Genomic DNA, 26,659 nt, shown 5'->3' on the forward strand with positions numbered 1-26,659 from the left:
GCAGGAGGAGCAAAGAGCTTCTGGATCCTGACTTGTCATTACCATTGTAAATTAATATTTATATGGCTCAGGCTGGCTTTGGTGTCTATGTGTGGGTCGCTGCATGACTGTGGCTGGTGCAGGTGGAAGTGTGTCTGACATAAGAATGAAGGTAGCCTTTGCATAATTCAGAAGAACCTGTCTCCTTTAGTGTCCTATATCCCTTTCTACCCTCTCTCCTCTGCCTTTCTCTCAGTTCCACGTCTCCACCTACATTTAACCCTCCCCATTTTAAATATAACCTTCTCTACCGCCCCGACTGTCTGCATGTGTATCTGTTTTTTGTTTTTCTTTTAATATTTTGCAGCGCTTTAACCCCAGATAGGTGATAACATAGGTGCACTATTCATGAGCAAGTGCTTTTCAGATCCGCCTTTCCTTTTAGAAGGGGATCATTATACCCGGCCGGCACACCCATGACAGTTTGGGGAAATCATTTGATCATCAGATTATTTAAATATGAATGAATGCAAGGCTCTGAATTAAATAAATATGGCGATTCCTTCATTTTATTACCTATCTTGTCCTTCACACGGAAATAAATGGCTTCTGGTTGAATTAGCAGGGGCGCTAATGACCTCTTGGTCGTCATCAACAGAAGACTTCTTTGGGTAGCTGGCTTATCTTTGCGAGGAATGAAGAACAAATCAGAGAACGTGTACATAACTTTAGTTTTTACAACTAATAGTGCAAGTTCCAATCTTTGATGTGCTTTTACCAGACTAGCAGGTTGTTACAACCTTTGTGCCAGAGAGATACTACATTTCCAGGTTATCAAAAGCCAGGGCACCACATTGTTGTAAAAAGCACTGGCATCAGTCAGCTTCTTTTGTTCCCTTTCACAGCAATGCAAGTAAACAGAAAAGCCTCTGTCAACCCTTTGTAATGTTGTCCAGGAGGTTCATAACTAGAACAAAGACACTCTGCTGTGAATAATGTAGCCAGTATTAACAGGGCAGGTCACATCCCGACATCTACAGTCATGGAAGAGAGAAAGTAACCCTTGTTAAATTCTAAAATTTTATTTATCAGAACATAATATAAACTAATGTAGCTGTTAAAATAATATCAAATCAACCTTTGTTAGTCTGGAGCATTCAGGTCTGTGTTACCACAATGCCAAGAAGAAAAGACATCAGCAATGATCTTAAAGAACCAAATGTTGCTGGCCATCAGTTTGGCAAGACGTTATAAGGTCAAGGAATTTGAACTCCATCCACAGTAAGAGAATTTATACATAAGTGGAAAACATTAAAGACAGCTGTCAATCTTCCATGGAGTGGACATCCCAAAGGTCAAACTGCGCAATGCTCGGAAAAAGTACAAAAAAAATCCAAGAGTGACATCTGAGATTCTGCAGACCTCATTTAGCATGTTACATGTCAAAGTTTATAAAAGTACAATTAGAAACAGACCAACCAAGCATAGATCATTTGGAAAGATTGCCGGGAGAAAAACCTCTCTTTAAAACTGGGCTACTATAGTTGTTTTTAATTCAGTTTAGTTTTCATTGGTTTCCGGAGTGGATTTGCTCATTTCAGTTTGCGTGAAAATGTTTAGTTTTAGTTTAATTATTATAGTAGGGATGGGAAAGATCTGAGGCAAGATTTAGGAAAATCAGTTGAAATGTTAGAATAAAACCCTTTGAAAGCAGCTGACTCACAGTCTTGTAGATATTCAAAGTCCCAATAAACATGTTCATCAAAGCCTCATCAGGTAAGCTGAAAAACCAAATTTTGCCAAAGTAGCTAATACTAAAACTAATATTTCCTCTCCATTTTTTTTTTTTTTTTAGTTTGGTGGTCAGTTAGTTCTACTTAATTTTTTGACATTCAATTTTCTATTTTTATTTTAGCAAACAATTTTTTTTTGTTTCATATCTAGTTTTTGTTTTTAGTTTAGTTTTAGTTAACTGTAAAGAACATGACCGCATGACTTAGGTAATCAAAGTTACATCTGAACAAACCACAAGACTTCTGGAACAATCTCCTTTGGACAGATGAGACCAAATTGGAGGTTTTTGACCCTAATGCACAGCAACACATTCAAAGAAAACCAAACACAGCATATTTGCACAATAACTCATAAGCACGGTGGTAGAGGGCTGATGATTTAGGATTGTTTTGCAGCTATAGGACCTGAGCACCTTGCTGTCATTGATTTATCCGTGAACTTCTCCATATATCGGTGAATTCGAACCTCAATAACGTGAAGCAAGGGAGAGCTGCACTGTAAAGGAGAGCTGGCCTAAATTCCTTCACAGTGATATGTGAATGTGATGAAGGAATACAAAAAACGATTACTGGAAGTTATTGCTGCTAAAGGTTGTTCTACAAGCAAGGATCATGGAGTGTTTTTAATTTTTCCACACACTGCTTCTGGATTTGACTTAGTATATGTAAAGTAAATAATTACATGTTTTATGTCATGTTTTGTAGATCATCTGAGACTATATTTACCTAATTTTAGAATTTGCTAAGGATCAGGTTGATTTGATCATGTGCTGATATGTAAAACCTCAGAGCTGACATAGGATTGTCAATTTAACAATGATTACAGATTCTTCATTTTAGGATGATGATAATTTGAGTTCACTAGTTTTCAGGTCAAAGAAATTTCAAATTAAAGAAAATAACGAACATTAAATCACTATTTAAAGGTTGTTATCAGCCATATACATTATATCATACTAGGGCTGTGTGCATAAGTCAAGTGGGCTAAATCACTGTGTGTTCCCAGTTGTGCCTTCTGTAAACATCTGATCAAAGCAGCACTTTCTCTCACATACATCAACCATACATCATCACTGCCATCTTGTCGCAAATGTACCTGTATAATATTTGCATCAGAAAACAGACCGAGAAGAAATATAACAAACATGATATAACGAACATGGTGCCAGCTACTGTACAGTACAATAAAGCCCCGCTAAATGGGCATATAGTATATGCGTATGTGTAATTAGTAGTGACATGCACATGTTACACAACACTTAGAACATGTGTTTGTATTTGTTTTCAACTTAAGGACGCTGCCACAACTATCAGTGACCTTATGTGACCTTGTTCTTTCGTACATATTTGAAAAATAGGCTAACGAAGATTTTATTTGTTTAATTTTAGTTCCGTTTAGTTTTGTCTGTTTACTAATTTAATGCATAAGCTCAGAGCGACCTTAAAAAATGCCTCGCCACAATTAATTCTGTGGGAAAAGCGAAGGTACGTTCATTTCGACACTTGCGAGGTGCCGTAGTACAGAACCCGGAAGTACGGATGATTTCACCCAAACAATCAACATGTAAGCAACATTTGACGATAAAGACATTACATACAGTTTTATATTTGAAGGCTCGTGGTTGTGTTGGCAGTTTTAGCCACTGCACTAAATCGTGCACTAGCAAACTAGTTTACTGTTTACAAAGAGGGAGCAGGCAGGGCTAAGTTAAAACTTCCCGTCTGCTATAGTGCCACATCGTCACTCACTGACAGCAAGGCTATAGCTGGTTTGTTAGTCAGTTAGTTAGTTAAAGGGTTTGTTTGGGTAGAAAACGGATACGAATTGATTAGTTTACCTCGACTGTGTAATCAACCGCTGTCAAAATGTTGTCATTTTAAAGAGTGTTAGCATAGAAAATTGTGATCCCGGTGGAAGGAGAACTACACTCAAATTAGCTGTGACTAAAGAGTATTTCCTCATTCTTCTGTACAAAACCAATACAGACTCCGTTTATTTGATATTAATGCTGTTGTTCCTTGATGTTACTGAAGACGTTTATGTATGACTCCAAAGGATTTATAAGAGAGACACATGGAAGTCAAAGAATCCAGAATCTGTGAGAGAATTTCACAACAGCAAAGATGGAAGGTAGTGATCGAAATATAATACGAGTAAACAGTATTAATGTGATTTTATCAACGATTGTATACAGAATGTTTCTGCAGTCAGTGTGACCATTGAAAATGAAATTAGGTTGCATAGGTCTTCTAGATTTAATTTTAGACAGCTATGGATCAGACCACAGATCAGTAATGGTTTGATAATTCTTGCTGCCTGCCTGTCTCCCTGATAGTCCTGATTAATGATTAAGATTTGTATACATTTAAAGTGCAGTGTTTCCCACAGACTCTGTTTGGGGCAGGTGAAGGGACTGCTGTCATGTACTGTAGCTGGTGACATTAGTTCTAGTCCTACTTTGCATCCCTTACAAGTCTTACACATTGCTGCAGGTTCTGGTTAGAGTGGCTCTCCGGATCACAGGGGAAAAGCAGAGGAAGGACTGATTTCACCAGAGTGTGGGACAAGCAAGCCGTTGGGGAATGTAAGGGCCTGGGTTAGCTGGTTAGCAGTGATTGTCAACTGGGAATTGTGAATGGCGTTAAAGTCAGTGATGTGTAAAAAAAAAAGTAATCCAAAATTTGCAAAAATTAGTTGCTAAAATATTTCTTGCGCAACTAATATGCCAGGGCGCGCCGCCCAGATAGTCTCTGCATGGGGAAACACTAAAGTGCCTGCCTTTTGTACATAAGTTTGGACTATGTGATGAATGTACCGTATAATGCACTCACACTGTTTCTTTTTTTTTTTCCACGCAGGGGTTGATTTTTGCTGAAAGTCATCAAGAGGCACCATCCTCCATGTGGCAAACCTCTGTGGAAGTATAAAGAAGGTGGCTGGAGGAAATTAATTATTTGATAGTTAAACTGCTTTTAAATAAGAACATCCACGTCAGCCATGGCTCGGGAGGAAGAGGAACTGACAGTCAGTGCACCAAAGGAGGTGGACGTGTTTAAATCAGTGCATTGTCTGGGTTACCTGTCCAGCTTCAATCTCCTTGTGGCAGTCTGTGTTGGCATGTACGTACGCTGGGAGGTGACATGGGAACCCATGATTCTGGTTATCTTCATTCTGGGCCTCTTTGTCCTGGGAATTGCCAGTATCCTCCATTACTACTTTGCTATGGAAAACGCCAGCCAGAGCTTATTCCATTTGTGGTTCGGCTTTCTCCTTGGACTTTTGTGTTTCCTCAACAGCCCCGCCTTGGATTCAAATGTCAAAGAACTGGTCGCAAACTATCTCCTCCTAGCCAGTGTAGTTATGAAAGCAGTATGGGCCCTAACTGAGCGAATATGCTGCTCCATCTGCTACAAATCCACCTTGCTAACATCAGTAGAGTTACTGGAGCTTCTAGGATTTGGTATTGCAAGCACTACCATGCTTCTTCACAAGTCAGTGGCCATAATAGGCTTGGTAGTGGCCCTCGGTGCTCTCATTGTGGACTTGAGGATGAAATCCCTCCTAGCTTTGGCCAATTTGATCAGTTTTGCCTTGGTTACTTCTCTTGTGTTTTTCCAGGCCTTAGGCATTAATGCCAACCCTTATGCCTTAGGCTGCTACCTGGGCAGGCTGCTCTGTGAGCCTGTGTTGGATGTGTACTTCAGTAGGTTAGGCCCCACGGAGCGCTGGATGCCAGTGCTCTCCATGGGGAAGGTGTGGAGGAAGCTGTCCTTGTTTCCTCTGAGTCTGACTGAGATAGCCTTCTTTGTCCTTGCTGCTTTAAAGGTACACTTATAGCTATATTACAAATATTGAGGGTTTATTTTCATTATTTTTTTATTTAAACTTTTGTTTTGTCTTTCATAGCTTGGTTACTTGGACCTGTGGTATCTGGTCATCCCAGGTTTCTGTCTGTTTGGTCTTTTCTGGTCCATCTGCCACGTCATTTTGCTGATCACAATCTGGGGCTTTCACACTAAGCTGAGTGACTGTCAGAAGGCTTGGCGCGCCCAGCGGTCGAGTAGCCGGAGTCTGGACCAGGTCATGGCCTCCCGAGGCATCCGACATTTCTGCCTCATCTCAGAGCGACTGGTGTTCTTTAGTTTGTTGTCAACAGTGATACTCGGGGCTGTGTCCTGGCAGGTAAGACCCATGAATGAAAAGTAGATAAGACAAAAATGTTTAAATCTGCAAAGCAGGGTTGGATTGTTCTGTTTGATTTTCTATGAAAACTGCCATAGCATAGAAAGCATTATCCTTGTTATATTGCTGAGGTCCAAGGTTATGTTAGTCTTAGGCACTCTTTTTAATCATTTGCACTTTGGTAGTCGTGAAAAGGCCTCTATAAACATATAATACCCATGCTGGATACTGTGTGGAAGCATTCTAGTGGCAGTGTGTAGTTAATAGTTGCTCCCCAAACTCAGGGACTTCTGCTCTCATGCGAAACCAATTTAATTAGTACTTTAATATCCTTATCTGCTTGCATAAAGAGCAGCAATAACTTATTTAGCCCTATTAGACATTTACCTTGTAAGATTCTCATGGGCCCAAGTTCTAATTTGGGATGTGCACATTGTTGATGTCAGTTTCAAATTTGCCTGAGAAGGTGGAAGAAAGCTAGTGTTTAGCTTTTGTGTGTTTTGATGTTTTACGGCTGTGAAATTTTGTATTGCACACAGAAAACATAACTGGAAGATTAATGCAGTCCGTTGTAGAATCAGCAAGCCTTTGTGAAACAACGAATATTATTAAGAAAGCCAATCGAATATTTATGTTTACAGCTATAGTTGGTGAGCATTACGTTGGATTCAGTACTTTCTGAAGAGCTTACATGTGAGAACCACCCAAAAAAAGATTTTGCCTACTTGTGTGTGTGTGTGTGTGTGTGTGTGTATACATTGCATGTATTATAATTTCCTTTTATCAAAGTCAGTGTGGTAATGCATTTCAAAGTGTGGAATGAATGAAAAGCAGAATATTGCTTTTGTGAAACTGTATAAGAGTGATTTCCCTATTCAGAAGGCAGCTTTTGAATGCATAACTTAGTGCCAAGCTCTCATAAGAAACCCACCACTTCCACAGCTTTGGGCAAATTGATCATCAGCCGAGAATGATGATAGCAAAGACGGCTTTCGTACTGTATTGTGATTTCTGTGGTTTTAATGCTGCTATTTTAGGCTCTGGAAGAGGCTACCCTAAAATACAAGCTCAAATGCTGCAGTAATTATTCTGCTTTGGATTGACATTTGTGAAGTATGTTTATTCTAGTGTCTTTCACAACACTGTGTATCCATTTAGTTAGGTCCTGTCATGTTTTGTCCTGCGATAATAGCACAGTGTCAGTACCATGTTGTGCAACTGTCTTGCCGAGTGTCAACACCAATTAAGTGAGTCTGATTACCGCCGGTACAAGCTGTAAATGTTGAATGAAAGTGACTCTGATTCTTTGGCTTTTTGCAGCCCTCCAACGGTCTCTTTCTCAGTGCTTTGCTGGTGGTGCTGCCTCTCGAGTCTCTGGCGCATGGTTTGTTCCACGAGCTGGGCGGCTGCCTGGGAGGAACTTGTGCTGGCTACGCCCTGGTTGTACCTACCACTTACTGCAGGTACACCCTTCAGTTAAACTGTTTTGATTGGGAATATCCTCTGTTGTGGATGGTTTGGTTTGGGGGCTAAAAAATTTATTTGTTACTTGAGAAAAACAACAAAATGTAAACAGAATGCCCAAATCACGTTTTTAAAGCCCAGAAAGGAATCTGTAAATGTCCCTTTTATTCCCATCAACACGTGAAAATCAGTGTTTCAGGACATTCACATTGGTTTTACATATGGGAACAAAAAGCTGGCAATAACACCTCTTAACTCTGTAAAGCCTGAACCATGAAATAATCCCCAGGAATTAAATTTTTGAAACTGGAGTATTTATTGAGCCTTCTGACACCATTTTTGTTCAATTTGTTGCCCACAGTAGCACTGCATCCATCTGACTGTATACAAGTTTTTCAGAAAAAAAAATCACACTTGCGATGTAGAGGTCTCAAAACTTATGTATCAGATATGATCCACTTTACAGGGTTAAATCTATAACAATAACAATATTTATTTTTTTCAATTTCAGCTGAAAGTTAAAAAAAATACAATCAAACTGTTACAAATGAGGATTGTCAACTAGAAACTTGGACTGATCTGCTTGCTTTTCCTATAAACACTCAAAAAAATATGATTGTTGCTGATCAAATAATAACTGCTGTACAGTCACTTTGAACTCCTGTGTATTATCAGAGCATGCTGGAAACAAATGTGAGCAAATGTGTCCAACAATTAAAGCTTGGCATATATTGGATCACGCAACAGGACAATGATACCAAGCACAGCAGTAAACGTCCTCCACAACGATATGAGAGAGTGATAAAATCGTACAGAAAAACATTAGTTCAAGTTATTACTGCTAAATGGTGTTTTACAAGCTGTTTTCTACATGACAGCATAAAGACTTGTGTGAACTTTGGGTTTCAAATGACATCACACACTGAGAACATACAGCTTCTCCTTAACTGCCAGGTAAGCAAAGCTATGCTCAGCATACTCAACTAATCTCCACGTACTGCATGTACAGTAAACCCGAGCAAAATGCAGCGATGGAGCATTCCCACATTCAGACGCACTCAGCCGATGTCAAAGCCTTTACCACTCTCACCAGGAGTGGTAAACATGATCATTCTTCCGAACGTTCTCCTCACTTAACAAAAAACCAATGGGATAAATAGGCCAATAAGTGCATAAACATAGCGCTAATGCTTGGGCCCTTGAGGGATCATTCCACCGATCCCTCCTCAGCATACCAAGTTATTCAGATGCACCCGTTTGCTGTTAGCCGCATCTGATGTTTCCACCACAGCCCACTCTGTTGACCATGCATTTTTTTCTTAATCACTTTATTTTTGAAGATGCCGCCATGCCTCATCATCTTAAACACCAAAAGCTAGCCATCAGTTAAAAATATTTCCACATTCAAGAGCTCTTCAGCCATCCTGTTTGGGGGTTTTTTTCTTATGTAATTATTGAATTATTGAACCTTTTAGTTAAAAGTTAGCTTTTTCAGTTAAATGGGATATCAATCTTAGTAGAGTCTAACGGTCTAGGTGATTTTGAATGCTGGCCCATGTCGTATTAGAGTCTTAGATGCTCTGTATGCAAGGCCGCATGTGCAGGATCCATAGGGAGGACTTGGAGCATGATGAGAATGCAGCAGAGTATAATCGACTGTTTGATGGCTGCAGATCATGTTTTCACAATGACAAGATTCCCTCTGGGAGATTACCGAGATATGGGTGAAAAGGCGAGGCACACATGCAACAACAGCGATGGTGAAACAACAGGAAGATAAACAAAAGAGGAGGGGTGATGTTGTTAACTTTGAAAGAAGGTGGTGGTTAAAAGGGAAAAAAATGGACAGAGATAGCAAAGAAAGGGGAGGGAGAGGTGAAGCTGTGAAAGGGCTACGGAGGAAAGGATTGGATTTTTTTTAAGGATGAAAGAGAGAGTGTCACAGGGGAAGATGTGGTTGGAATCTCAAACCACAGGCCCTTACTCTCCTGGGCGTCATGAGATCTAAAAAGATTAGATGGGTTTGGGGGAAATGATGAGCTCACAAAGTCATGCTCAGGTTGCATTTTCTGCATTTTCTGATCAGGTGTAGTGTGTTTTTATAGCTAGCCTCAATTGTTATCATCATTAAGGTAATTGTTCATCGAACTTCCTTTGAGGACAGGAGTACTGCCTCGCTGTCAACCGATAACATCCATTTATTTGTCTCATAGCTGTAAAAACAAAAGCATCACTCTTCAGGCGTTTATTCGATAAACTTCCCCTTGGCAGGTTAAAGGGGAAAGCGTGGGCACGCGGCATAATATGATGGCTGATGTATGCAGGTGTTTGCAAGAATGACTTATGACTTTTCGAATAACTTCGAGCCCGCAGACACTGTAGAAAGCTGTTTCATAGGTATATGGATTCTTTCTCTGTGTTTCACAGCTTACTTTCTGTAACCTGTATCCACTCTCACTTTTGTAAAATTACCTCATCCGTAGGTATACACATGGAATCCTCCAAAAAGACACAATGATTTTCCAAATAAATTTGTTATGAAAAAATTATTTTCTCCAATGGAAATAAAAATAATGTATGTTGTACTGCATTTAACAGTGCTAGTAACAAAAGTAGTGCAATAAGCTGCCCACAATATTGATATACAATAGAGAGATCCTATGAAATTACACTGCAAGATATCCGTCTACCAGTATGGTATTCTGGTCCATCTATCCACCTATTTTCTGCCAATTATCTGGGGCAGAGACCCCACCTGCAGCCACATCCTATACGTCTTCTGAGACAACACAGACGTATTCCCAAGCAAGCCAAGAAATGATCCATGTGTCCTGCTTCTTCCCTGTGGCCCCCTTGAGGTATGGAGGAAGCTCATTTCCACCTCTTACATCCACAATCTCTTTGTTTCACTACCCAGACCTTATGGTTGTAAGTGAGGGTAGGAAAGTAGATACTCCAGTAAATTGTTAGTTTCGCTCTCACTTCACAACAACAGAACGGCACAGCATCTGTGCCAATCTGCCCCTTCAATCTCCCCCTACGTGTGAACAAACTCCTTCATTTAGGGAAGCAACTTTGGTCACTTTATTTATAATTACTCTGGTAATTCATATTCGTGGGGGAACCTGTTCAGAGCTCTTTCATGATTCAGTGAAAACATGCTTGGCAGGAGCGAATTAGTAATCACATGGCAGAGGGAGTGATATGATTTATTTGATATTGATTTAATCCCTAGTTAATAACGTGTTATGAAATTGTGTTTGGAAAATCGCCCTTAAGAGTAAGAATGGTGCTTTTATAAATTGAGTATGAGTATATATTTAACCTGTTTTTGTCATCCTACTCTGTTCTCCTTTGTACCATCTCATTTTTTGCTACTTTTTTATTTGCTTTCATTCTTTATTTCCTTCTCATCCCTGAGGCTAATGTCATTTCCTCCAGTAGCGATCCCTCGCTGGTACTTTTTGCATCTCCTATTCCCCCATCTCCTCTTATCCTCTCTTCTCTGTCTCCTCTCTCCCCAACAAGGGAGACAGCTACTCCACCCTGGTATGTCAATCTATCAACTTCTCACTCAGAAAGTAGATAAATAAATAAGTACACACCACCCCCCACCACCCTCCCCTTCTGCTGACAAGCCACCTAACTTGAGCCTCCCTCTGAGTAGATAAAAAAAAGATAAACATCAACAAGTCTTTTCTCACAGCCTTTCATCTTTCTCTTTCACCCAGCGCTGGTGGCCAGCCCACTCTCTTACCACCTGAGCAGGTGGAGCTATTGAATCTGCGCTCCACAGGCATGCTGAACAACATCCAGCGCCTCTTCTCCCACCACATGATTCAGACATTCGGCTGTGACTACTCTACTAGCGGTGTCACCCTGGAGGCTGTACTTACAAAGTTGCGCAACTTTCTGGAGCTTCGTACGGCAGACGGACCACGACATGACACCTATTTGATATTCTACAGTGGGCACACGCACAAAGGCTCCGGCTCCTGGGCTCTGTCAGGTGAAGGCCACAGATCCATGTTGTCATTGCTTTATTTTTCAATGTTTTTAAGTCTTGGAAAGTGGTCATACTTCATAGTCCATTCGCATTCATTTAATTCCTAAATGTACTAGTGAGGCAAATAAAAAGAATGCATCCACGTAAGTATACAGCTTCAACTTCACCAGCTACAACTACAGATATTTCAGTATATAAATCCAGGGGATATTTAAACACCATTCAGCAAAGAGAATACATAATTAATAGAGCCTAACCAATATATCCAGAGTCCCAATGCATCGGAGCACTGATATATTTGGCTATTTTCAGATATATTGGTATCGGAATTCATAATTACTGATAAATGAACATTTAAAATCTGATAAAGAAACTGGAGAGAGTTAGGCAGCTTGATATCTATCAAAAGAACATGGAGTCTGTGTTTACCCCTAGGTTGCAAGCTTCTCTGAAGACATCTTTTTCTGATGACTCAGACTAAATGAAAGTCCAATGGTGTTGCTAGTGCTAGGTGGGGGAGGTGGGGAAGTTATAATTATTTCAGTTTTATAGTCGTTCAGTAAATCATTTAGAAAGTTTTTGGACATCCAGTTCCTAGCTTCAGTCAGACAAGACCTCAAGTGGCAGGTAGCAGTGAAAACTAGCTCAGTGTTTTTCCTCAAGGGCTACTGTGCTAATGATATATGAAGGGGACCCAAAACAGACCCATGGGGAACCCCACAAGATATAGGAGCATGAGAAGATGAGCCTTTGGGAGTTGTTACAGAAGATTTACTGATTAGTTACCAAGCAAGCATGGCATAAGTGTGATCCAGAAGAGACTAATGTGAATTAAGAAAAACATTGGGGTTCACCATGTTATATAGGAGAATTCCTAGGTCAACATTTCAAGAGAGAATGATCCTTTCTTTGTAGATATTCTGATTTATTATTAAACATTACATGTTCAGACTCTATTAATTCATTAAATTAGATGAGATCAAATGGTTTGCACATTAACTTGAAGCTTTTTGTAGAACAAAAGAATCGCTTGTTTTGGCCTTCTCAGACATCTCTGCTGTTTATTTCCTTTTTTGGAAACTGAGAGAAGATTAAACTTGACACATTCAGTCCTCACAAATCAAATTTTAGGTGCATCATAAGTTGCATATCAGCTTTCTCTCTTCAAAGCTGTCGGGCAGTTTTAACATCTAAGCACACATAATTGACGAAGATGTAAATCAGTTAAAATACAGGGAAAAAAAATCAACACAGAAGTAGAAGTGACTACAGAGCTGTTGTTTCAGATAGCATTAGGTAGATATTGTATTCTGACTGCAGTCTCATTTGCATTACAGTCTAATTTCCATTCCTTTCATTTTCCCATTCTCTCAGTCAATCAGACTGATTTGCAAGGAATCAGACAAGCAAGCGTAAAGAGTTGAAATTGCTATGAAGGACTCGGCACAGAAGTTTGGCTCCAGTAGAGACGATTCTGTGAAAGTTACAGAGAGTCTACTGTGACATGAGCGTTCCCTCAGCAGAAATGAGAATCACAGCAGGTCAACACAGTGTCAGCTCCAGCTCCTCTTCAGAGATTACTTGACGTATTATCTCTGCGTGCTGCTGCAAATAGTAAAAAAAGAAAAAAAAAATCCCCACCGAAAGCATAATCACTTCCCCTGAGTCACAATCCTGAAGGGTCGTTTTCAGTGGCATGCTCAGGGGATAACTGGAGACATTTTTGAAAAAGTGGGGTTGCTTCGACTGAAATTCAAATCAAATAAAGGATCCCTCTGGTTATTACGACCCACTGATGCAGTGTTGTCCACACTGGGATTCCTCAAAATAGTCTGGAAGTTCTCTGTTGATGACACTGGATGCATATATACAAATTTAGCTGTGCAGCAGATTCTCCAAATTGGCTCATGCTTGATGTTTTAGATATGTGAATAAAAGCCCATTTTCCCTTCTAAATATAAAGCAGTATGTGGCAAAGCTGCTTTGTATCCATAAATGGATTTCATTTTATTTTTCTCAGCCTCATTTATTTATTTATTTACTTACCTAGCACTGATGTTAGGAATAACAGAAATAATTTGGCAACAGACCTTCAATGTTTGTTCTCTGCCAAAATATACTAAATATAAATATACAGTCTATTAAGGTTGTTTTTGTCGTTGTGTCTGTTGCCGGGATGACAGGGGATTTTAAAGACAGTCCCTTGAGTAATAGTTGACAGATTCGATCCCTGCCAAGCTGCCATGTCCATCTATGGCCATATGTCCCAATGAATTGTCCTTGAACATGGAACTAAGTGAATAGCAGCTCGCTGACCTTCACTGTTTCTCTCTCAGAGAGTTTGGTAAATCAAACTAGTCATAGGATAGATTCCCAGTACGCGCTGTTCTTTCTTTCTCCTTCTTACTATCTAATCTCCTGTAACTGTAGGAGGTGAGAGTTTCCATCTGGCCCAGTTGCTGGAGCTGTGGAAGGAGAAGAACGCCGGCCACTGTTCCCGTCTCATTGTGGTCCTGGACACCGAATACTCCCTCCCTTGGGTCAAGGAAGTGCGCAGGGTGGAGGGCATTTATGTAGCCGTGCAGGGGGCTGAGCTGTCAGCCACCATGGTGGACCCCGAGGCTGGAGATATCCCCTTGCTCGGGAAATTCACTTCTGAGTGGGTGGAGTTCAACTGCAACCCAGCCAGTGACACCCAGTGGTCTGAAAAAGGGCGGACCATGAAAGCTGTCTACAGTGTGTCCAAACGCTGGAGCGACTACACACTCCATCTTCCCACTGGAAGTGATGTAGCCAAGCACTGGAAGACCCACTTTCCTAAGGCTACATACCCCATGGTGCACCTGTCCAACTGGTGCTGTGGCCTTCACCTGTTTTGGTTATGTAGCACATGTCTGCGCTGCTTCAGGAGGTGTAAACTAGCCTGGTTCCCACCGGCTGTTTTGGACACTGGGCAAGGCATTAAACTGGTGCACTCATAGATAAAAGGGGAAGTTGTCAGATAGCTGAATCAGTAAATTCATAAAGGGTCCAACTCCAAGAAACTTTTTTGTCTTGTTACAGGGGAGCATTTTTATTGTTTTTGCCAGTTCTTGCTTTACAAATCCCAAAGTATGATGCAAATTTAGTTTCTAGTTTTGGACTTGAAATTTGGAATTGTGGAGTTGGGCCTTTCATGAATTAACCAGTTCAATTTTGAATCAGGATGTAGCAGCTGGGTATAAGATGTTTGTATAAAAAAAAAAAAAATAACTTGTGCTGCATACCAGTTATAATATCTATACAATCATATTTTATTTTAGTCTAAAATACTATAAATGATATAAAGGTTGGCCTTCAGTCAGCACCAGATTCCTTACATTTATTTTTGAAAAATGTTTATTTGCAGTGATTCAAGATATTGTGCCAAGTACATCACAAAAAGTCAATATTGGATTTCTGAGCCCAAAAGAATATTAAACTTAACAATCCCAGTAAATTAAATTGAAATAAAGAGTACTGAGGTATGATTGTGGTTTAATTAATTAGGACGAGGTCTAAGAACAGAAAACTCTCATCTTACTTGGCACTTTTCTTACTTTATGCTTATTTTAATTGTTATCTTATTTTATTGTCTCTTGTTATTAATTGCATACAAAAACTTTGAATATGGTTTCTGTATCTTTGGAAGGGTTTTCACATTTTTCTTTTGTTACGGTGGGCCATTTTATGTATGATAAAGTGCCTTAAAGATAAATTTCTAATCATTTATAATATTGAGTCTTATTTTTTTTTATGTTATCTACACTAAATAGGCTGTAGACTGCTTATAAAAGATGGACATAAACACACAGTGGTTACTGACATCTGGATGTGAAGCCTACACTTCTGTTGAGTTTCTGGTGATTTAGACCAAGAAAGGGGAGCTCAGCAAGAAAGTGTTTACTGAGGTCATGGAACAAGGAAGGGCTATTTTCTCATAGATTTTATGAGATACCATTAAAAAAAAAAACAGAAGAGTCATGATGTGCTCTTCCCTTTTGTCTTCACCATCTAGATAAAGAAGAAAAGTCCATCTTTTATATACAGGCTCTGATGTGGATCCTCGCCTTCCTTTTACATAAACTCTGTGAACTGATGGAGGTCTCTTTCTAAAGCCTTTTACCTGGCAGGATGGACGGCAAAAAAGCCATTGCGAGGCTGAACTTGGTGACACCGTTGGTTATAATGTAGAGAGGTCTAACCACGATGCCAAGCTGCCACTCTTGTTGTGGGATTCTTTCCTGATTATTATTGAAGTATTCAAATGTGCAGCTATCTCTGCACTGAACAAAGGAATATGCATTGGCTGTGAGACAGCATATTATCGCCACACAATGGCCCTGTCCTCATCCTGTTTGTTTACACAGATCAATGGAAATTGAAGAAGTCATCTGCTCTATACAAACCCATTCAAGTTTTCTAGCCATTTGTGTTAGCCATGCTGTGAAGCAGTGCTTCATAAGGCAATGCGCCAAAGCATGAAGAAACTGTCATTGCTATGCATTTCTGCACTGAACTCCAAAAGCCATTCTGACCATTCTTTACATGCTGATTTGTACCTTTCTGTCTCACACATTCCTGAAGTGTGTGGCATGCTGCCTGCCTTGTTTCTGATGAGGTTGAGTTGCATTATTGTGCCTCTCATGTCAGATAATGTCGGAGTTGCAGTAAACCTGAATAATAAACTGATAAAAGAATGCTGTCTGATGATGTTGAGGAGTTTGAAAGGGCTGAGAAGTATAGAGAGAGGATCAGTTTGATGAAATTCAAACAGAAGGGGGGAAAATAATAGATGAGAAGAGGAAGGCGAGAGTTAGACATGCTGATATCAGACAGTTTTATTTAACGTAGCTGGCTTAACAGACAGAGTAAATAGAGACCCTGCACTCTGGAAATTCTAGTATTGCCTGGCAAATATTAACATTATTAGCTGGAGAGAAATGAAACAATCCATGACATACTATCTCTGAGGGATTTTCTCTGAGCTTTCACCTCAGTTAGTCCCAGTGCCCAGCTGAACGTGTTCAAGGCGCTGCTGGGTATTTTGGTGGTCCCAGAGATCAGGGCTGTGGCCTGACTCATGGCTGAAGGGTGGTATTAGGCACAGAGGAAGGTTGGGGAAGATCTTGGAAAGATGAAAGGTGACATTAAAAGCAATGTCTCATATCAGCATTCATTTATAACTTTTTTTTTCTTCTGACGTCCCCCTGAAGAACTGTCACATGGACTCAAGAACCTCTTCATCAACACCAGCTCTCATGTTCCAGCGTGGTTATCTGAACTCCAAGTAATTTGGATCTTGACTACTTTCAGCTTATGACTGACTCAATTAGTGATTATGTTGAACTTAACATTAATTGCTTATGGTTCGCAAGCTGTTCTGACAACCCTTCTTCTTATAAACAGCCTATTTGTTTATCAGTCATTTGCTTCTTTAGTTAGCATTTTCAGCTGTTTATCCAATATTTTAAGTGCACAGTTTACATTTTTTACCCTTATTTTTTTTTTATCCAGACATTGAAACTGTTAACCCTTCTAGCCCACTATTTCAACTTCTAGTTATATTTATCAGTTCAGGTTTATTAACTTTTTATCCAGTTTTAGCCAGCTACTATTATCGATTGTGTTTAGCTATTTATATATTTAATTTAATTACAATTACAATTTTAAATCCTTAGGTATATTATATATATTATATAGTTTCTGTTATACAATACTGTGCAAAAGCCTTGAGTCAACACTCATTTCTTTATATTTAGTTCCAAGGAGCCGGACGTTATTGTATTTTTTTTTTTAATTGATTTTGACAAATAGTTCTCCAGGCTTTCTGAAAATCTTTCATAAAGGAATCTAAAAGGCCTTTTTTCAGATGAATAGTTATGTGGGGGTTTTTTATTACTAAGCCACTTAAAACTGATCTATGACTCATTCAAGGATAAAAAGAGGCAGCTAACTCAAACGTAGCTAGTAAAATATTTTAAATGGCATGTTTAGGCACCAACAGCTTTATACAAAATCTATTTGTTCCCATTTCTTTAGTTGAGTAAATAAATTTGCATCAACAAGGTGATTCTCAAAGACCTCTTAGGCCAAAAGCAAAAAATGGGAATATCCCAACATGATGTGCAATGTGTCCTTAAAAAAGTGAGGAAACTGGACAAGTGGAAGTCAAAAGAAGAAGTACCTCATCAGAAATGGTCTCAGTGGATGGTTGGCTGTCAAGAACCCAATGTTAAGAAAACAAAACAAGGAGAAAAAGTTACGATATGCCAAATAACTTTAGAATTATACTGAAAATCAGCGGCAAAAGATTTTATGGAGTAAAGACTACAGAGGTAGTCAGGAGAGAGGTACACTAGCATCTACATCTTTAAAACATGGTGGAGGCTCTGTCACGGTTTGGTGCTGCATATCGGCCATGCAATGCCATCTGGAAAGCATCCGATTGCCAACAGTTTTCTTTTGCAGGATCCCAAACACACTGCCAATGCATACCCGGATAGACAAAAAAAAAAAACACAGACGCACAGTGGAACACTATTAGTTATGGACTCTCCTCCCTACAGCCTAAACCTTGCGAGTATTGAAACAGTTTGGGATCATATTGACAGAGGCACAAACCAGCCACCTTTCACCACCCTTAAATTGTTGCTCTTAAGTAATATAAATACCAAGCCATTTTAAGGATACAGAAGAACGTGAGCAATAAGTTGATTAAGCACTGTGGCAATTATTAAACAAGAGGCATATATCTATGTATGTTCCCTGGTGTGACTGCTCTTTTCATTGCTGTAGCCTGCAAGCTACGGTTATAGTTAAGGTCAGAGATTCATGTATAAGGAGGGAATCGTTTATGAGAATATTAGATTATGGGCCAGATTCATCTCCTAAACTGGATTAGGTAATAAAACAGTCAGCTGCCTCTGAGACCCATGTGGATTTGCTGAGTCAGAGCCCAGCATGCACACATACACACTTAAGCACACACATCGGCACAGATACATGTGTACACAACAGTCCTTTACTTCCTTTCTCTGTTCCTGTTTCTCTGCAGCTGAGTCACCCGTCTGTGGGTAATTACTGCCTGTCATTAGTGGTTACCTTTGAATGCAGGCAAAGCAATGTGCAAGATGATTTCCCGCAATTTTGAGGGGGGGGGAGGTGGGAAATGTGCTTTTATAGCCCAAGTTGAATCTTAGCAGAGGAACTGGGCAAATACAACAGCTGTTCCTTAGTTGTTGTTAATTCAGAATGTTCTGAATGGGGGGCAATGTTATGTATTTTTTTCTTCATTATAGTTTTATTCTCCTTAATTCCTGTTTTATAACTGATCATTATAGTGCTTAACTATTCATATATTCACAGATTTGGTTTGACAGGTAAAAAAAAAAGATTTTAATGATTTTTAAGCTTAAATGAGCTGAACTAAGGTTCTTTTATCACTTCTACGGCTCATCCAGCAGGCTGTAGGCCTACTAGAATAATATATGTGCATAAATACTGAATATCTTATTTTTTCTTCCTTTTTTGCAGGCACAGAGAGTAAAGGGGAGGTTGAGCTGCCTCACTGTTCCAACATTTTTGCCTTGTTTTCAAGGGACCTGCTTGCTGTGACTGGTGGTGCATTGAAATGTCAAATCTATTATCTCAAATCACAAAGGCGTGTTAGTGGCCTTTTAAGCTTATGACACTCCCCACTATGCACATTTGGAAGAAGCTGTCTGAATATCCGCTCTTGGGTATTATTCTACTTATAAACAATACACGGATTCTGACATCATAATTTTTAAAGTACACATTCTTCAATGTGCTCGACTTGCAACCCAGTTTCTAAAAAGTTATGATGCTCTGCCAAAAGGAGAACGTAGTGAATTCAAAAGTCAGCATATGAAACAAGGAAACTGAAACGCGTCCTTATTTTCGAATGTTAAAAAGGCTAAATTGCTCTTACTGAGGGAAAAAAAAGTTTGGACCCCCTTGCATTCACTGTAAAGATAAGAATGTCAGCTAAAATGTACAGACTTTCAAATTCAAGGCAGATGTGTGAAGAGATTATTCATGGTACACGGATTTGAGTTACTCTGGGCAAGGATTTAGGAGCTGATGCAGAAGGGAGGTGGTGTGAAGCAGACCTTGTAGCTTCAGTTATTACACATATGCCTTTTTGGAAAGTGAAGGTCAAGATTATGGGAGGATAAGGGAATTAAGTGTATTTTGCGTGGGCAGGCATCTGGGACACCTTGTACCATTGTTATCTTGGCCCCATTTTTACGTAACCCCCCCCACACTGCGTAACTGGGATAAGAAAAAAAAGAGAAACAGCTACTCAGGTTAATGCTGGCTCTAAATGCATGACACACATACTGGAATCAGTAAGTGATCCTAATCCCTGATGCAGAAGAAATTGAACATCAGTTACCTCTGGTTGTATCATGTGAGGTATAAAAAGAGCTTTTTCCATGTGTGCCTTTATGGATTGAAATGAGGAGTATATCTGGCTCTTGTAACCAGCCAGATATACTTAGTATGAGCCAAATGATGCCTATACGCTTGAGTCAAGTAAAAGTGTATATCGGAGGCTAACAAGAATGTCAGCACTATGTCTGGTACCGGAGGTTTGGTAATTAGCTTTGTTGTTACAGTTGAGTTGAGATGGGACAGGAGGAGGCTGAGCTAGGCTAGCGAAACCAAGATGTCCTCTAAACTCAGCAGGAGCTGACATCGGGAGAGCCAAGTTTGAACCCTAGAGGAATGTTTCAGTGAAAAAGTAAACAAACAAACAGTGACCCTGTGAGCTTCACTCACCAACCCCTACCTGCAATAGTCCTGTGAAATATTCAGTACAATGTTCACACAATGCTGCCAAGTGTAATATTACATCATAGTACAAAACACTGGCATAACATGGTACAATATTCAATATTGCTCACACTCTCTGACTGCTGCTACTTACCAACATTTTCCCCTTTTGACAAGGGCAATTCAGTAGAATTTAAATTAAAAGTATAATATTTTCCCCATAAACATCTGAAGTTAAGCACTACTTACACTTTAATTAGTTCTTTTATCTTGTAAAATACCTGAACTTACACACTATTTAGAATTACTTAGTGTAATTTTTGTGTTTCTTTTGTTCAAAGGTACATCTTTACATGACTTACATCACAATTATTTTATTTATTTTTATATGTAGAAGTATTTTATAACTGTTATTAGGTAAATGAAATTTCAGATGAAATTCACAAATTCCATTTAATTCTAGAGGAATTACAAAGTACAAAGTTTTTCAGTGTTCTTCAGTATTCTTTGTGGGTATTAACTTTTTGTGTTTCAACATGACATTTTATTGGGCTACTAATTGGTTTATCCTTTGAGCTGTATGAAAAATATGCAAATACATTTAAAAAGCCAGCAGCTGGTTAATTTACTTTGCTGTACATAAACAGTGTAATACTGCAAATTGATTAAACAATTTAGATGTACTATGCTGCCAAATTTCAATGGTGCTGGCTGTGAGTTATGTATACATCTATTAAAAAAAGACTCCTTTTATTTTTCTTCCCGCTGTCACCCAGTGCTTGCTTGGGGGATTGTTGCAGGGTCTTTATTTTAAAGTGCCTTGTAATGTTTTCTCACACACAGGAAAATTAATTTAAATAATCATCAAAATACTCAAGGTAAGAAAAAAGCTATGGAATAGATTTAAATCTACAAGTACGAACATGTAAGTTATAGTCAGTATGTTATTGATTCTGGTATTTAGATTACCCAGTAAAGGTGAACATACTACAAATACATATATTTTACAGTACATGTAGTATAAAACTGAAAATAATATTGCACCCATATGTTCTTGGATAGCATTCATGTATTTTGTAGATGGGTAGATTCCGGTAGACTTAAGTGAACAAGACTTCTGTGAAATGTTTGACTGTTTTAATGAAATCCATTATTGAGCCAGGCAGAATTAATGCTAGCCCAGCTTCCCCTACTCTCTATAGACTCCCACCCTGCATTGAAATTGTCTCTCCAGCTAATGCAGTGCTGATGCATGACTCACCTAAGCCTGCTCCTTGGATCTTCACTCTGTCTGACTGCCAATAAATGGGGTATGGAGCCACACACTTGGGGGTCTCTTTTCAACCATGACATAACAACGCACTAAGGCACTGACTGGAGAAGTGCCTGTTTACTGCCTATAACAAGTAGTCAGCTGGCTTTACGTGTGGCTCAGGCATTAAGAAAGGATGTGCTGAAGGGGGTTTAAGGGACGGCAGCTTCGCAAGATGATGGATTTACAAATGCTCCTTTGCTTTCCTGCATGTTTATCGTGGGTTGCTCCAGAGCACATGTGTGTGTGTATGTGTGCAGCTTTTTGCAAAGCCACTATATATCCATTCAGCATAAGACACATTCAGAATTTATACCATGACCTTTCCAAAGAGGCAAAGAAATTCCAAATGGAGATTTAAGTACAACTTCTGCTTGGAATAATAAGGGAATCCTTTTGTGATAAGAGCCAAAGCCAAATCAGAAGCAAAGTTATGCACAGTTTTGGCAAAAGTATTGTTGCTGTGCATACACTTGTCCCTGACCTGCTGGTCTTGCAGCTTTTGTGTGCATGTGCATGTGCTTGTGTGTGTGTGTGTGTGTACGTGTGCGCAAGGACGTGCACATGTTTTTTCACTCCTTCTGTGTGTCTGTGTGTAATGTCAGCAGAACCCCGGGGAGTGTAGCAGGAGCTCGTTTGATTGCCGCCTCACAGCTGGCTCACGATGTTAGCCAGCCAGGCTCCAAGTGAGGAGAAAAGATACAGAAAGAGTGTGTGTGAGAGAGAGAGAGAAATGAGGCAAAAATGTAAGAAATAGGAAGGAACGGTGACCTGATAAACAGTGAGGACGACAGCATACACTGTCCAGGCGGAAGAAAGGGAGCAATGTGAGAAAATGAGAGAGAACAGCTTAAAAGAAGAAGGGCAATGTATGGAAGAAAGATAGATAGAAGGGGATGTAGGTGGGCAGGTGTGCCCATGGCAGTGTGTCAGAGTGAAGCAGTTGGGAAAGGGAAAGGTATACCTGACACTGGGTGATCACACTTTCATATTCTCCTTCAGGAAATTTCTGTTATACTTAACACATTTTTCTGCACATATATACAGTGCATATGCTGCAAACACACACACAAAGTGATCAAACACACACAAACCCACACATGTACAATAAGACTAAATGCAATACTCTTTTCTGACAAAGTTGTATTTTTACTCAGTTGTATATAGAATTTGTATTCTATTTTAATCCTATTTAATATTTTATTCTATTTTATTCTACTGTAAATAGTATTTTATTTTATTCTATTCTATACTGTACAGTTGTGTACAGTATATTATTCGTATTGTATTCTAATTTTTACTATATAACTTTTGCACTGTCCACTTTCTGCTGTGACAAAACAAATTTCCCAAGTGTGGGACTAATAAAGGTTATCTTATCTTATCTTATCTTATCTTAAAAATGCCTCACACAGACAATGCCTGGGTTTACTGTGCAATTTAAAGGCAAGCTGAAGCCCTTGCTTAGCCTCAGACTGTTTAGCAATTGGGCAACAGCATGGAAAAGCCTTATTGAGAGGCAGATGACTGCATGGCCACAGACAGAGGTAAAATCAGAGAAAGGGATGGAGACAATGAGCATAGGTATTCAAAAAGGGAAATAAATTGCTGATGAGAATAAAATGGGTAAGGCCAAACAAGAAAAGAAAAATGGAGGCAGATCTTAAACTTGAAAGCCAGGTCAGAGCTGTTGTGAGATCTACCTTTTTTCATTTGAGGCAGTTAGCCTAAATAAAGCCCATCTTGCCAAAACAGCCTTTGGAGACAGTAATTCATGCCTTTGTTACATCTAGGCTGGATTATTGTAACACACTTTATTGCGGGGTTAGTGATGCATCCATTAGGCGTTTGCAAAATGCTGCAGCACGACTTTTAACTGGAACAAAAAAGTCTGAGCACAATACCCCCATTTTAATTTCACTCAACTGGCTACCTGTACATTTTAGGATTGTTTTTAAAGTTCTTTTATTTGTTTTTAAATCTCTCAGTGGTCTATTATATGCAACCACACAAGCTGAATGAGGTGTGCTGTTGCCTGCTATTGTGTGTAGTGCAGGGAGAATTTAGACTCATCTGTTTTGGCTGCTTAAAACAAAAAGAAAATGAGGGTAAGAATGGAGGGTTTGAAAGGGGCGGAGTAGCAATAAAGGTGAAAAGTAGGGGGAGAGCAAAGAGAGACAAATGAGAGAGGAAACAAGGTGGCAGAAAAATAGACTGTGTGTTTTTGGCTGTCGAGAGATGTTTTAGGGATGTGAAGAGGGACTTGCTGTATTAATAATCCAGCTGTTCAATGTGGAAGAGATGGATTCTCTCATTTACCTGACTGTATTTATACAGTGTTTATGTAACAAAAATCACATATTTGATTTTGTGAGCAAATTCTGATTATCTGAAGTATTTCAGATGCCAATGCTAAATCAAAATAGTCCTTTATTAAAGAATGAAATAAGCTATTTCAAAAAGTAAACACAATTAAAATAAATTTTAAAAAAAATCAAATAAAAAGAGGCAACCTTCAGAGATAAAGCTGCCAAAAAGTGCAGCTGTTCAAATGGCCACTTGAGGCTGGCTTTAACAGTTAGCTAATCTCAATACACAGTCATGTTAATGTCCAACTTCAGAGCAGAAATAGAAATGTTTATTTGGTAGCTAATTTTTACCTTTACAACAGCCATTTCAAATTTATTCAGGTTTAAAGTATCCTTAACCGAGGCGTGGCTATAATGATAGGTGGGTGGCTATAGCTGGTAGCTGTAATAGTACTAACAGCCCATCCAAGAAGTCTGCCCTCCAGATTTGGTGACTAAAATTTGAATATTTTATTAGTCTATTATGCATTGTTTGACTGCTGCACAGTCTATGGATGTACTGTACTATTCAAGCTAGCATTAGCTGATAACTTAGAGTCCCACTTCCTACCTAAATGTGATTACATTTGGGTTGAAAAAAAGGGACTTATGATAGCCATGATAAGCTAAAATAGAGCCATAAAAAATGTGAGTCCATGATCCACTGTGTCAAATAACAGTCTGTTCAAATAACCTCATTGACCAAATATATAGGTGTTACTTTGACAACATTAAATTACATTGAACTGCTGTCTAATCTGCCAGTTAGATGACAGCAACCCAGTGAATTAAGACATGTAGACCTGGTCAAGACAACCTGCTCAAGTTCTTGCTCTGACACTGGGTTGGAGCATCAGAATGGGGAAGAAAGGTAATTTGAGTGGCTTTGCATGATTTTAGTGCCAGGTGTGCTTGTCTAAGTATTTCAGAAACTCCTGATCTGCTAGAATTTGCCCACATAACCATCTGTAGAATTTACAGAGAATGGTCCAACAAAGATGTGCAAGAAAGTCTTGTTGATCCCAGGTCAGAGAAGAATGGCCTGGCTGTTTTGGGCACCAATACCGAAAATTGGAAGAACAATACCTGGTCTGATTTCTGATGCAACATTATATTGTACCTGACCATATTCATCCCTTTATGACCATAATGTACTTATCTTCCAGTCGCTACAAATCTCAAAATCTCACCTCAAGCTGGTTTCTTGAACATGACAATGAGTTCACTATGCTTGAATGGCCTCCACAGTCATCCAATCTCAATCTAGCACCTTTGGGATGTGGGGGCACGGAAGATTCACATCATGGATGTGCAGCCGACACATGCACAAAGCTATTATGTCAGTATGGCCTATGAGCTCTCTGAGGAATCTTTCCATCACCTTGTTGAAGAATTAAGATCATTGTGAAGGCAAACTGGGGTCCAACCTGGTATTAGCAAGGGGTACCTAATAAAATGTGTAAATGTAATGTAATCTGTAATGTAACATTAAATCAATTTCTAAACCTATGTAATGCTACTTATCCATTTGAATTAAACATTAAAACTAAACATGTTAGAGAATCAGCATTCTTATATTATACAGTTTTTAATAAAAACAAAAGACATGTCATAATGTCACATCTACAGAGAGAAATTAACACAAAGTAATCTGAGTGGTAATTGCCCCACTGATCATCATGACTGTAGCATGAGGCCAGCCGACGTGTCTGATTACCTGAAGGGCTCATTGCATTTTAATGTACGAAATGTGCTCAACGACATCATTTCTCATTCAAAACACAGCGCAAGATTAAAAACCCTCTCTGAAGCAGCTCCCAAGGCAGCGCTTTAACGATGCCTTCAAGGACACCGTCAGATCCACACTGTTATATGAACAGTTTATTTTTTATTATTTTCTTGATAGGTCACTTCTTCCCTGACCGTTAATCTGCTGCTGCTGGCCTTCCTTTCCTTTTTCACCTCGAGTTGCTAAGCTCCTCTTTCAGGTTGAGCTGTTTTAACACCCGGTTGTGGATCATATTCAGTTTAATTACCTGTGTGCGGACTGGAGGGGGTATTGGAAATCATGGCCTGATGCGTATTCAATAAATTGACTGAAACAGCAAATGGGAATGGCTACCCCATGACGGGTGTTCATCTGTGCACTGAAGATTTATGCAAGAATGACCTTCATGTATCATCTTTCTTACTTGCAGGCAATGAAAACAGAAATCGTATTGATATTAAGTTAAGAGTGAATGAAGCCTTATCCCTGCTGCAGACTGCTGGGAATGTGTTTTGCTTGTGACTGCATGATTTTAGAAATGTGTAAAAGAAAAAAAAAAGTGTATTATACGCAGTAGTTTTTTTCCATATGCAGTGCCACTTTCTCATGTTTTCTGCTACAACAGGGGAATCCTTTCCCCCAGTAATGCAAAGCAGGAAGTAAAGTCTGAAATTAGACATGACAGAATCAGAAAAACCACCAGCTGATATTTTCAGATGTGTCTTGGTTTCCTGAACTAGTGAATAGAAAACACATCAAGAGGGAAATAAAAGTCTCTGAGCACTTGTTTTCTCGACGTGCTGCATTCTGTATTTCTTTTTAATGTGAGGGGGAAAGGCTTGCCTGGATAAAAAATTACCATGTAGTATAGCTTACATGACACAAATCCCAAGTTTATGTCTCTAATATTATCACATTTTTCCTGCACTCCCCTTTGCACGTCATGATAAGGTGCACATTTATTACATTTGTTACATATATATATA

At 39.3% G+C, this 26,659-nt stretch overlaps 1 protein-coding gene across 2 annotated transcripts; it reads left to right on the forward strand.

Annotated features, from left to right (window-relative positions):
* Window positions 1-3,233: 3,233 nt before the first annotated feature.
* Window positions 3,234-15,180, forward strand: tmem168a (transmembrane protein 168a). 2 transcript variants are annotated; one of them, XM_005915620.2, is made up of 6 exons: window positions 3,234-3,336; window positions 4,632-5,598; window positions 5,680-5,955; window positions 7,276-7,418; window positions 11,151-11,428; window positions 13,856-15,180. In XM_005915620.2, the coding sequence occupies exons 2-6, from the start codon at window positions 4,771-4,773 to the stop codon at window positions 14,404-14,406; spliced, it is 2,076 nt and encodes a 691-aa protein (XP_005915682.1). In that variant the 5' UTR covers window positions 3,234-3,336; window positions 4,632-4,770; the 3' UTR covers window positions 14,407-15,180. The 2 variants fall into 2 exon arrangements, with proteins under 2 accessions (XP_005915682.1, XP_005915683.1); XM_005915621.3 differs by lacking the exon at window positions 3,234-3,336 and adding an exon at window positions 3,360-3,903.
* Window positions 15,181-26,659: the final 11,479 nt, after the last annotated feature.

The sequence above is a fragment of the Haplochromis burtoni genome, unplaced genomic scaffold (genome assembly GCF_018398535.1).
Source record: "Haplochromis burtoni strain Fernald_Lab_line unplaced genomic scaffold, NCSU_Asbu1 Contig_14, whole genome shotgun sequence".
In the NCBI taxonomy this organism is placed as follows: Eukaryota; Metazoa; Chordata; class Actinopteri; order Cichliformes; family Cichlidae; genus Haplochromis; species Haplochromis burtoni.

Coding starts and splice junctions, on each gene's coding strand:
- tmem168a (XM_005915620.2), top strand. CDS start 4,771: ATGGCTCGGGAGGAAGAGGAACTGACAGTCAGTGCACCAAAGGAGGTG. Junction 5,599..5,679: donor TTGTCCTTGCTGCTTTAAAG/GTACACTTATAG, acceptor TGTCTTTCATAG/CTTGGTTACTTGGACCTGTG. Junction 7,419..11,150: donor GTACCTACCACTTACTGCAG/GTACACCCTTCA, acceptor TCTTTCACCCAG/CGCTGGTGGCCAGCCCACTC.